The sequence below is a fragment of the Melanotaenia boesemani genome, chromosome 1 (assembly GCF_017639745.1).
Source record: "Melanotaenia boesemani isolate fMelBoe1 chromosome 1, fMelBoe1.pri, whole genome shotgun sequence".
In the NCBI taxonomy this organism is placed as follows: Eukaryota; Metazoa; Chordata; class Actinopteri; order Atheriniformes; family Melanotaeniidae; genus Melanotaenia; species Melanotaenia boesemani.
The window spans coordinates 5,575,555-5,589,180 of record NC_055682.1 but is presented as its reverse complement, the minus strand read 5'-3'; the positions used below and the strand labels follow the sequence as shown (position 1 = coordinate 5,589,180).

At 39.4% G+C, this 13,626-nt stretch overlaps 1 protein-coding gene across 2 annotated transcripts in view; it reads right to left on the bottom strand.

Annotated features, from left to right (window-relative positions):
* The window catches only part of adamtsl5 (ADAMTS like 5), a 37,888-nt gene that overhangs the window by 22,959 nt on the left and 1,303 nt on the right, over window positions 1-13,626 (bottom strand). For both annotated transcript variants that reach the window (XR_006010513.1, XM_041986376.1), the window contains exon 2: window positions 4,887-4,962. Coding sequence is in view for 1 of the 2 variants with exons in the window: in XM_041986376.1 (XP_041842310.1) it covers window positions 4,887-4,962 (76 nt within the window). In the remaining variant the exon portion in view is untranslated. The remainder of the gene's footprint in view (window positions 1-4,886; window positions 4,963-13,626) is intronic.

Here is a 13,626-nt window from a genome sequence, read left to right as displayed (position 1 = left end):
TCAACGATCGATGTATTGTTACACTTCTAGTTACCATGTAGCGTCATGTCCTTATCGGAAGGAAGGAAGGAAGGAAGGAAGGAAGGAAGGAAGGAAGGAAGGAAGGAAGGAGACAGACAGACAGACAGACAGACAGACAGACAGACAGACAGACAGACAGACAGACAGACAGACAGACAGATAGATAGATAGATAGATAGATAGATAGATAGATAGATAGATAGATAGATAGATAGATAGATAGATAGATAGATAGACAGACAGACAGACAGACAGACAGACAGACAGACAGACAGACAGACAGACAGACAGACAGACAGACAGACAGATAGATAGATAGATAGATAGATAGACAGACAGACAGATAGATAGACAGATAGATAGATAGATAGATAGATAGATAGATAGATAGATAGATAGACAGACAGATAGACAGATAGATAGATAGATAGACAGATAGACAGATAGATAGATAGATAGATAGATAGATGTGCAAACCAAAATAGAATTTAAAAAGTAGAATAAAATAGCAAGTGGATAAAAGCAGCAGGTAAAGCCTGGTGTCTAAGCAGCTCTTCCCTGTCTGCCAGAGGTGACTTACTGAACAGAGTTATAGAATGAGGCAGGAAAGATTTCCTGTATCTGCCCGTACGACAGCGGAGCGTCTCACTCTGTTAGAGAAGGAGCTCCGCTGTCTGACCAGCATATGCTGGAGAGGATGGTCAAGGTTCTCCATGATGGAAACTAGTTTGTTCAGCGACCTCCTCTCCACCACAGTTTCAGAATTGTCCAGTTTGTACCCAGTGACAGAGTCAGCCTTCTTTATAAGTTTATTCAGTTAGTGTTGCTGCTCCGATGATGCGTCCCCAGCACACAGCAGCTGGTAAAGCACACTGGAGACGAAAGATCAATAAAAGATCTCCAACATCTTGCTGGAGACATTGAATGATCTGAGCCTCTGTAATAATGCAACTGTACACAACAACTGTACTATTAATCAGATCTTTTACAGCAAAAGAGCAAAACTGACTGAAGCTCTTTGACATTCTGGCTCATATGTTACAAAAACACACACACACACACATATACACTCAGCAGAGTAGCTGTGGTACAACTCCATCATTTTCCATGGCTGGGTCACCTGAGGTTGCCCTCATTAGTTTTACCATCGGTCAAATTAGCGTTGGGGTGAACTGGATTTCTAGATTAATGAAACTTTGACCTTCAGTGTGCGCTCCCTCCCCTCCTTCATATAAAAAGATCTTCAATGCTAAATGAAAACTTGTAAAGAAAGAGATAAAGAGCAAAGGTAGAGATTGTGTTGCTGCCAGATGTCTGGCACTCATTCCATCCTCAAATCAGCTACCGATGAAGATCACATTTACTTTCATCCATTAAAATTCTGTCAGCAAAGATTCATGAGATGAGGTTTATTTCAATAATCATTTCAATTCAGCAAACGCGTTAAGCCATTCTGCTACTGATGGTCACCCCAGTTTGTTATACTCAAATTCATCGTATCCCTGCATTGTTTTTTGTCTATTTTGTTAAATTGTTTAAGTTTAATTACATTATTTCTAATCTTTATTAAGTCTTATTTGATTCACTTTGCTTGTTAAAAAGCAATACATGTCCATTAATTCAGAAAGTTGTTATTAGTCATCACATTTTATTCCTGCAGCAGCAAGCTTGTATGAATAAAAGTGTTGCATTCAAGTCCCTGCAGAATGGGTTCAGACAGTGCTGATAAACTACCAGCGGTAAGCCTCTCGGTCACAGCAGGCTTGAGTTTTAACTTTACTGTGTCTGGCAACATTTCTGCTCTACAGCAACGTGTTTGTCAGTCAGCAATGATCAGCTGGTGTCTTATATCTTAACTAGGAAGTCAGAATTTCCTCATTTCCATTCAGAATGTTGGAGAAACTTCACCAGTTCTGACGTCAAAATCCAAAATGGCTGCCCCAAGCATAAGAAGCAGTGATAGCTGCTGTACTGAACCTTTGATTAAGACTTCTATCAGTTTGTTATTAATCAGTGTACGACCTGCATTAGTGAATGTATTTTATCTGCAAGTAAAACATCTTAATGTGATGTTATGAATTTATATTGCCCGTCTGATCTGTGAGCAAACCCTGTGTTTTTCAAGTCCCTGGGCTGGCAACTGGGGTGAACCATTCTGGGCCCCTGAGCAAGGCCCTTAACTCCCAACTGCTCCCAAGTCGCCAGAATCTGGCCTGGCAGACCACTGCTCCCGCTTTAACTAGGATGGGTTAACATACAGAGGAGGAATTTCCCAGTCGGGACTAATAAAGTATAACAATAAAATAATAATAATAATTTTAAAAAAGACATGGAAACATGGATTAGCACTGCTTTGGCTTCTCCTCAGTGTTTGTGCTTCTTCTGCTATAGTGGAACAACAATGTCTGCAGAACAGTGGTGTCCTTTCTACGTTCAAGAATCTAATTTCTTCAAAGAACATCTTTTTGTTAACACATTAACCTGCACCTTACAGTTCTTTACCCGTCCTATCTGCACTATTTTGATTAAAGAGACTTTCTAAATATTCTAGCAGAAGGACCCGGGGGTCCCAAATACAAACTCATGGGCAGGTTTATTAAACAACTTTAAAGCACTGCAAGGGAGAAAATCCAAGAACAGTCCAAATGAAAACAACAAGGAAAGTGAATCCAAACATAAATCCTAAAGGAGAGGGAAATCGAGTTACAGAAAAAAATCCAAAAACACCGGAAGACACCAGAGTACAGGATATGCTAACGGGACAAGATATCTCTTTGATATAATAAAAAACAAAAACCAGGTAGTAAATATGTTACCATCAAAGTGTGAAATCCTGCTTACAATTCCAAAAACAGGCCATTAAAGAATGAAATACTCTGACATTTCCTTGGTATTCTAGTACAAGGAGGTGCAAGCCCACTGCAGGTGTGTGGTAACTCTGTAAACTACAACCGGGAGAGTAACAAGGAGAGAAAGCAAATCTAAAGAGGATGCACAACAGGTAAAAAATTCAACATAATAAAATAGAAAGTAAAACTAGCAAAGTTGTAGAGCAAAAACCTATGAAAGATTAAATAAACAAAGAAGCCTAGAATATGAAAGCAAAAAGTCAAGATTATCCCAAAAGAAAAAAAATAAAGAACACAATGGCATTAATGTGTTTTTTTTAACTCTTCTGAGGATTTAACGTTGCTTCAGTGAAAAGCATCCGCTTTAAAACTGAATATTCATGTAACTGTATTTACCCTCAGTACAAGCAGGGGGAGACAGAATTCTGCCCCACAGGTTTAACAAATGAAAAATTTTAGCGTTTTTATTAGTGAAACCTGCCTGCCATGTGGATGATCAGTAAAGTTTATATTTTGATTAAATATAATCATCTTTATGGCATTTTTGCTTAAAAAAACCTCAATTTTAATCCTTTAGCAAGCCTGATTCAGATGTAACCAATCTGTGGACACCTGCGTCCACACACCACAAAACGTGCTTAAACAACAATCAAAATAATTGTTTTTACAGTATAAAACAAAGCTTTGAATCCAGTTACCATCAGTGGGCCAATTTTAAAGTAAGACAGTCCTGTTTTCATGCTCCTCTGAGGCAGAGGAAAATGTATCCATACTTTTAAATGTAATTTGAATTTTATGACACTTTTGGTCTGTTTGTGTTTTTCCCATCGTTAAATAGACAAATGTTAAGACACACTGCCAGAACATCTGGAACAAGTAATGAATGCAAAAAATGTTGCATCATACTCAAAAGATCCACCTCCATCCTTGAGGTTGAGGTGAAAACCATGAAAACCAAAACCAGGGGATTGATTGTCCAATCCTAGCTGCACGGCTGTCAGGTCACCTAGTTTTGTTTGAATGACAGCTTAACATTTTTCCTAACAATAGAAAATGAAATATGAGGGTGAGTCAGATATTCCAGTCCGGCCTGGGGGGAAAGCTTAGTGGGTGTCTGCCTGACAACGAGACTAACAGTGATGAAAGATGGTGCACCAGTAAATACAACATAGAGAAACCAAGACGATGTCAGCTAATCGGAGCGCGTCAGTTTCAGGGTCAAAATCAAAAGTCAAACACATTGAAAAAACGCCCCAGTCGTGTCCCATCCAGGCCTCAGTGACCATCCACGGCCTGTGACTGGCTTATTATCTAAATTAGCAGAGTTTTCCTCTAACAGCAGGGATTTTTTTCCACACAAATTACCTTAATATTACATTTAACTCGGCCAGTTGTAAGAAAAACATCCTAAAGGCAGGAGAACGTTGGGGCTCTGTGGGAAATGGCCTTGGGGCTTTGGCAGGTTCGGACTACAAGGCTCTATGTGTAAATACAGACTGGTGCCACTTGTTGAAACATTGACATCCAACTTTAAGCTTTGTATATTTGCACAACTTAACGTGCAGGTTGTCTGACTTTCTGCTAACAATTCAGCTCTTGAAATTCTGCACTTTACACACCCAAAGACTTGAAAGAGTTCCACAGGTCTATCATCAGTAAGTTTCTATTAGCAATGAAAACCTAAACTTTGTGCAGCTTGTAGGTTGTTTTGGTGAACTATTTAGTGTCCATCTTAGCACTCTGTTCTCTAACAGCAAAGTTACAGACTAAAGAAAACACAATATCTGCAAGCTAAAAACACAAACAGGGATTATAAAGGGTACGCTTCCTCCTCTTGAAAGGATCATTAAAAACACTTCATGGAAACTCATGACAAGTATGCTCAGCTGTGATTAGTTAATTAAAATGTTTCCCAGACGTGTCATTTAAAAGGAGCTGGAGCTGAGAAGCTATTTAGGGTCAGTGCAGTAGGAGGCTGTGCAAAGATTTGTGTTGATGTGGGTCGGTAGGACTTACTTTCTGTGGAGAGGAGAGGCAGCCGGGAGCGACCAGCAGCAGGACAAAGGTCAGGACCTGGTACAGAGTCAGCTTCCTGGGGACACACAGAGAAGCAAACACCGCCAGTTAGTTAGGGGCATCCTTGTTGTTGTTTTACACTTCAAATGTGCATGAACCACAGGAGTAAAGTTGTTAGAGCAGAGGAGTTTTGGTAGGATGATGGGAGGACAAAGGCAGGGCTGACTCATTGATAATATCCACAAATTACCTGTGATGCCACAGCAAACCCCTGTGAGCAGGAGCTGAGGTCAGGAATGCCCCCCTGTCCCGCAAGTATCATTAATTCCCCCATCTCAGCACCCCCTACAGTGTTTTACAAACTCCTACACAAGCTGGCCAGCAGGGACCACCTGCATGACTGGACTCCACATCCCACCCCTTCACCTCCTGTCCATCTTTTGACCCTTTAAATAAAAAGAAACAAGAAAACCAAAAGCACTGCTGCATTTACATGATGCTTTTTCACTTTATTAATGATCTGAACTGGAACCTAGTTAGAGCACTTCTCTGGTTGCAGCAACACATTTAAACCAGTCTGATTTATGGCCGCAAATATTGCTTTCTTTTTCTCAATTTATTGGTTTTTCATGGGGGCCAAGTTGATTTTTCCAGATGTTTGGTTTTTGCATAACTGGAACACCAAATCCTTATCAGTGAAAAGCCAGGAACAGAAAGTTTTGTCATATTTGTTTGGTGATAAATTTCCTGTCAGCTGACTGACTCCTTTACTGATTGCAGCACTAACATGGCTATAAAATGTTTACAAAAAGGAAATTTACCAAGCTATAAAGTGAAAAGTGTTGCACCACACATGCAAAATTCCCAAAAGTCCAGATCTCTTCATGACTGAAATGCTGTGGTGGGACTTTAAGAGTGCATGAACAAATGCTGCAAACTTTAATGAAATGAAGCAACACTGTTTGAAAAGTGGGCAAAAATTCATCCACATCCATGTGAGACTGATTTAAGCTGCTGAATCATAAGATCCATAGATCATAGTTTATTATAAGTTTTAAAAATAATAATCCATGACTGAGTTGATCAGTGGTGATAATAATTCAAAAACATAATTGACCTTGTTTACATAAGAAATATCAGGCTCTAATAGGAGAATAATACTTGAGTTTGTTTGACAGAATTATATCTTTGTACCAACACTGATTCAAAAGCAATTATTTTTTTTACCAACAGTGTGAGTCACTTGCTTCCAGATAAGATTGCCACCGAGCTTTGTGTTGAGTTTATGTTGCTCCACAAACTATCTCATATCCTCATTTTCCTGCAGGCAAACACTGAGAGGCAACAGTGAGACACAGATTCTGTCTCTTTCTCCGTCTGACTCATCAAAGAAGAAGTTTTTCTGCAGCGATTCTTGGAAAACCCCTCTCTTTGATTGCTTCCTGGCACTGCCTTGCTGACAACCGCAGTGTGTCATGCATTTATCGGCCTGCTTTGTGATGGTCCATGTGACTTTATTAGCTCTTATTTAGGAAAACCGGGACAGATTGCTTTTGGTAAGCTGCAGCACCTCAACTATCTCCCCTTGTTTTGTTGGGTCCTCCTCTCCCATGTCACGTTTCATCCAGTGCCCAGTCTGTCTGTCATCCATCTCCCTCTGCCTCTTTGTCTCTTTTATCTCTCTTCTGGGCCATAAACTCGGAGCTGATCCAAAGCTTTTGGAGCTGGCTTTTGGATGAGTCCCAGGTCAGTAAGTTGCCCCTGTCCAATTAAACGATACACATCTCCTTCTCACTTGGCTGAGCAGCCCTTCCCTTTAGAGCCCTCAGCTCCCATCCTGGCCTTACATGGGGGAGTTTTCACCAAAGGAACAAAGAGGGCTGAACTGACCAAAAGAAGCAAAGAGAACATAAATCAGGACTGAATAAAGAGGCTTTCTCACATCACCAGCGTCTGCATGGATTGTTTCCCATCTTTTTATATTAATAGACTCTTTAAAGGAACCTTAAAATATCCAACGGGGACCAACTAGAGGATCTCAGGCTGAAACATGTTTTTTTTTAAAGGGGTCATTTAAATCTTAAAGTCAGTTCTAAAATGCACAGGTAACCACTGCAGTGAAGCTAAATTGGGGTCAAGTGTTTTCTGGCAACTGCATACTGAATGTTTGGAAAGGCTTCAGCATGCACAGAGTTAATCAGTTGAGCCTCAAATAATAAATGCATGAATCATATTTTCCAAATATTTGGAAGAGAACGAGGACAGAATGTTGGAGATTCTTCAAAATTGGATAAAGCAAGACTGGATGAGCATTTTGAGACAATGGTTGAATTAAGCTTATCATCAAAAATGACAACAAGATGTCTACAGCTGCAGGGGATGCATGTAGCGGACGAACCAAGTTAGGAAGAAATGTAATAACATGAAAAGTGGGGCCCAATGATTATCGGATCAGAATTTAATTGTGGTTGAAGCAATTTATTAGATGGACAGATCTGAACATTATTTAAAGCCCTTTGCTAGTTCTTCAAATTAAATAAATAAATGAATTAATCTATATGTACTTATTGGTGCTGGGCAACAATTAAAATCTTTCACTGTAATTAATTGCTTGATTTTCTGTGACTAACTGCAATTAACTGCATTGTTACATGCAAAATTCAATAATGACTTTAAAAGTAGTGTTAGTAGTGCACACTTTTATATTTAAAGTACTGTTCTATGAACAAAAGTTCAGTAAATTTTGGTTTACAAACACTAAAAAATAAGGTGCTTTTGATCAGCAGTACTTCTCCTACACAGCAGCAGTTCAGATATTTCTAGTAAATCTCAACTTAAATATTAATGTAATAAAATCAAATATACATGACAAAGAAAAATGAAAAATTTAGGATTTATTCATTAAGAGGTAACAACTCAGCAGGAAGAATTTAACAGGCACTGGTTCATATTAGCGCTGCAGCATTGTGGAATAAAGGAAATTGATATTATAAATTCTATAAATTCTGTGTGGTAGCAGCAGTATGTGTGAGGAGAAAAGAAGGAGGCCAAGGATTGACTCCTGAGGGACTCCAGTTGCTGCAGATTTGCAGTCAACAACTGCAATCTGGAAACTACTGCTGCTGAATACAAACATAACAATGGATGGATGGATGGATGGATGGATGGATGGATGGATGGATGGATGGATGGATGGATGGATGGATGGATGGATGGATGGATGGATGGATGGATGGATGGATGGATGGATGTGTGGATGGATGGATGGATGGATGGATGGATAGATGGATAGATGGATAGATGGATAGATGGATAGATGGATAGATAGCCTGTTTCTACCATAAAATAATGCATAAGGGTCTCAGAAACTGTATGTATCTAATATGATACTTACAGTATTATAGGGTTAAAGGAGAGAAATCTCTGAACTATGGCTCACTCTAAAGCCAGACCCAAGATTACTACTCTCAGAGGTAACAATAACCTGTTGCAAATCAAAGTAATTAAATAGGTTTTGATCTTGAAAATGTTTGTTCAAAGTCAGCCATTTTCATGAATCTTTTTTAAAACTCAGTGTTAAATTGCTCATAAAATGAAATGTGGAAACTTACCTAATGAAAACTTTTTACCTCCATCTGTAACTTTGATCACCGCCAAAAACTCCATCTATCTCCATCCTGGGATCAACATCTTTCTGTCATAGTTGAGTATAAAGCAGGTAAGGTAAAACACACCTTGTAGCTCTCTTATGAGCTCACATCAAACCATAAAAAAGGAAACTTATTTAGCTGGAGTCGAAAAGAAATCTGCCACAGTTTATTTTATCCAACCTCTCAGCTCTTACAAAAGCCACAAGCATTTGCTAATGCTGGTGTAAATGAAACACATTAAAAACGATTTTGAACACTAGCTAACTTTTCAACACAAGAAGGGTTTAGATTTCATTAAAAGCAAAGTTATGAGCAAGCATTTTAAGAGCTATGAATCCATGAAGACATGTAATTTCTTTAAGTTTTACTTGATCTTTGGCTTCTTTTGGAACATTAAAAAGACAGCAGCCGTGGTCACTGACTGGTTGGCCCCTTCACTACAGGAGCCCTTGCAGAGGTTAGCAGGGGTCAGCCCGCCTCCTCCTCCCCTCATTAAGACTATAGCAGCACATTAGTGAATAGCTCCAGGGCAGGGAGCGGGAAGTGGCTCTAACCAACACCAGACTGGCTGTTTATTTTGACTGACATCAGTCGCTCAGATAACATGAGAAAAAGACTAAAAAATCACTGAATGAATCTTATCAGACAAGAGTGTACAGGATGAGATTAAAACGGACTCAAAATGATTTACAACTTGTTGAACAATGTGTTCACTTTAAAATAGTACAAAGGACTGGATGAGTAAAAAATACCTTGTGAAACATCTTACATCTACTAAGATTGAATGGAAACATGGCTAGGTAAAAAAAAAAACAAGAGAATCAAAGAAAAGAGGAGTCTTCCAGAGGTAAGAACCGATTTGAAAATAATTTAACAATTTTAGAAGATGTCCTCAAAATAAAATAAAATAAAATAAAAGATTTCATATTCTATTATTTATAACATTAAAAATTCCAGAGACACAAGGGGCAAAGCTGCAAAGCAATACCAAATGTCAGTGACCTTCATGTCCTCAGCATTGAATCAAAACCATGATTGTGGGAGGAAAATGCTGCGTGTGCTCAGGATCAGTTCTGAAAACCATTGTCAGTTATCACAGTTTATCACTGCGTCTACAAATATAACCTAAAATATTATATCATGCAAACGCAAAATCATGTAAACAGGGTGCAGAACTCTGAAGCCTTGTCTGGACCCGACCTGAAGAGAAAGCCTGTCTCATTATCTTTTAAAAGTTATGGATGCTACGTCCTCACAGTTAAAGCAGTGAGAGACCATCCAGCCTGTCAGCAAAAACTTTAACCCTTGTGAGTCACATCAATTTACTACCCTTTCAGGTCATTAGAGGACAAAAAAGTCCTCTCTCTAAAACTGCAATAAAACCATTACAAATTAATATTTTTTCCCACTTTTCTGATAGCTATCAGAATGTGTTACTTTCTGTACCTGCATTATAATGAACTCAGACTTCAATACAAGTGTTTTCAATACTTTGCTTGTTCTAAGACGTATGTGCAGAGGGCTCCATGCAGTCACCGTTTCTGATGGGTCACAGATTTTGGTGAAACACCTATCTTTGTAATTGTGTTTTTCTGAATATTATAAAACAGCACAGCTGTATGGTAGGGTTCAGATGCTAAACTAACCCGCCCGCAGTTCACGTCTGTCGACCACTGAAAACATTTGCAGTACTTGAATAAAAAATAAGATAAATGGAAATGAACCAACAATAAGAAAACATTTCACTTTCAAATGTTTCCCCGTTTCGTTAATTCACAATCATTCAGGGTTACAGTCTTTGAGTTCTTTCATTATTACTTTTGACTGTTGAGCTAATCTGTCTCAGGCCTCATGACGACATAGTAAAACGTACAATAAGCTCAAACAGTCCGACACATAATCTGCATATAGCGTCACCAGTAGAAGTAAAACCTGCTGCAACATTCCTACCCTAATTTTTATATTCTCTGAAATGTAACTGAGCTCACACACCTGTCCTTAAACACACCCAAACAGACAGGTAGCTCTCACATTCCCACCCTGCACAAATAAACAACTACTCCTCATCGTTATCACACAGTTACATGGAACTATTACTCTCCTCTAGTTCGATTGCATCACAGATGAGAATGTGTCCTTTGACCTCGGGAATGGTGTGAGTCACCGCTGGAGACACCTGACTGCAGCTCTCTGCTCATTTCATGTGTTTGTGTGGGATCTTGGTCTAAGTGGTTCTATATGGTGACCCCACAAGCGTCCCTTTCTACCAAAGTCTGCACACCCACTGCGTTTGGAAAAGCAACAGATCATCCGACCAGGGGCCAGCCTTGACCTCTGACCCTCTCAGAGACTTAGCTGTGACCCACCCGGTGTTTGGGAATTCCTGGTGGAGGGTCTGATGGTTATATGGAGCGCGCTGCTGAATGAACTGACACAACCACGAACAGATGTTCAGTCTGAAGGCTCTATGGTCAGCTCTGACCCCTGCATCTGTACTGACTATGAATGAGGCAGCAACAATCGGGTGCTCGGTGCCCTCACTCCAAGCACATTAGCAAAACAAGCCTCTTTGAACTTAAGTGGAGGCTCTTTGTGCCTCAGCAGCTGCTTCACTTACAGACGCAGTAAAACATTTTAGAGAAAAGAAATTAAACACCTTTGTATGTCTGAACAAAACCCAGCAGAGGACTGTGGTAAATGACTAAATGAAAGACAGACATTTGTGTGGTGCTGCTGGTGTTAATGTTGCTAAAATGTCTGGACTCTGCTTCGTGTTCAACTAAAGTTCTCTTTTCCTCTCTTCTCCTTTGCTTTGCTTCACTTCACTTAATTCGCTCCTTCCACGACAGGGAGCAGAATCTCGGTACACCATCATACCTCAGGGATTATGAGATTATCTTTTCACAGCCACTTTGACTGAAGGACAGCCTCTAAGGTTATCTACAGTCATGGTCTCACAACATGAGAAATGTGGAGATATGCACGTAAGAGATACTATGATAAGAAATAACAAACGCTGATTCAACCTGAGCAAATAAAAAACATTTTTTTATATTAAAAACAAATAATTCTTCTATCATTTTTAACCTGCCACAAGTCAAAAGTGAAGCTTTATCTCAATACCAACACATATTAATCTAAAAAATAAAAAACTGGGGGGGTCAGATTGCCATTTGCTTCAGATTGATAATTACAGCTAGAAAACCCTGAAAGTCCCAGATTTGGATCACCACCAAAACCATATACACTGTTCTCCAGCACAAAGCTAACATGTTCAATTAAAGTTCATGGAAATTCTTTTGCAGAGTTTTGAAAAGTGATGTTGATGCACTGAATGGATAAAATTACAACTCTGTAATGTCTTGCAAACAGCAAAACCCAAACTTTTAATCAGGTTCATGCAGCTAGACGCATACACAGGTGTTATCTGACTGACCCTTGGAGCTGGAGGGGGTTCATCAGTGCTATCTCTGATGTCATTTTCACTGACAGAAAACATGGTGCAAGCAAACCAGTCAAGTTCAGAACCTGGATGAAAGTGAGCTGGAAGCAGTAGATTTGACTAGTTTTCTCTTTGTATAACTGTTCCGTAACTCTAGAAGTGGGAAGGCAGGCTTTGTATTCTGGGAGTATATTTGTTCTTTTTAATATTTGTCAGGATAACTGACTCGGATTTTTCCAGCATGTAGACACTGAGGCAAAACAAGAGCGAAGCTTTAGCTGCTGAGAACAAAAGGTTGTCACTGGGGTATAATCTGCATTTTAGTCTGTTGATTTCAAGTTGCATGTTTGTGCCTCACTCATCTGTACCAGTCACTGTATGCAACCACAGAACCATCAATGGGAAACATAAGTATGTCTGATTTTTTCTGTCAACATACCTGGGGAGCAGTGTGGTGTGGAAACAATGCTGAAAGCGTTTGCATTTTATAAGGAGTGAACACTGGAAAAAAACGTTATTAAAAGATCGAATAAATGCTGAAGTAGTAGTTGACAGTTTTACAGTGTAGCTGAGAGTGATAACTGAACAGTGGCAAAAAAAACATATTTCCTGGATAAATATGAATGAAGAAGTCAAACCAGAATGGTCAAATCAAGAGAAAGAATTGTGAAGATCTTTATCAGACTCATCAAATTAAACCAAATACTTATGGTTCCAAACCCCATTGTGCCCCATGGATCAGGATATGCATAAAATTGTCTTATAAGTGAACAACAGACATCTCTGATAACATCAGAAACTTTTATTTGTGCACACTGGGGCAAAGCCGCCAAAATGAAAACCTGCTGTCCAACTACAGTGAGGATCAGAAGCTGTATAAGGTCCATCACCTGCATTTGGGGCCCATTACTGCATGAGCCCTTAAAGGAACAGCTGTAGCAAAAAGTTCCTCTTCAGGTGTACTCTGTAAACTTGAGCCCATGTTTTTTATTTAAAAAAGAAAGTTTGCATAATCATTTAGACTTTTACTGTTGCTCAATCATCCTGACAACACAGTCGTGTTAATAAGGCTAAAGTACTGATGTCCATCACAAATGATCAGTTCACATCCACCAAGAGGAAAAGAGGTTGAAATTCCTCCCCAAAGGAGAGGATGACATCATTGCATGTAACACCAAATTAGACTCCTCGTTTTGAAGCTATATGCTCAGTGTTCCATGGTAAGTAGATTAAATCCGTTCGTGAGGCTGGAGGCTCATTCCCAAACAAACATTCCTCTTCAGAGTCACTGGAGACACAGAAAATGTGCCCTAGGCCAAGTTTTTCTCCTTCATCTGACTGACAATCTACACATTTCCCTGACACATTACACCACATACAGCCCAGACAATAGGAAATCATGTGCTTACATTATAGGGTGCAAAAAGAAGAACAAACACCTGTTGTTAAGAAGTGTAAGGAGACTGCTGGTTTCGTTTAAATGTTTGATTTTAAGAGAGAGATTTCAACTTCCCTGCAGTGAGTTGTGTTTGTGTTCTCTGTTGCAGGGATGGGAACTAAGAGCGGGGTATTTATAGTTAGTGACATTTAGGAGATAAAGGTAGAGTAGCAGGATGTGAGGAATGTAGAGCCAGGAGTTGTAATATTA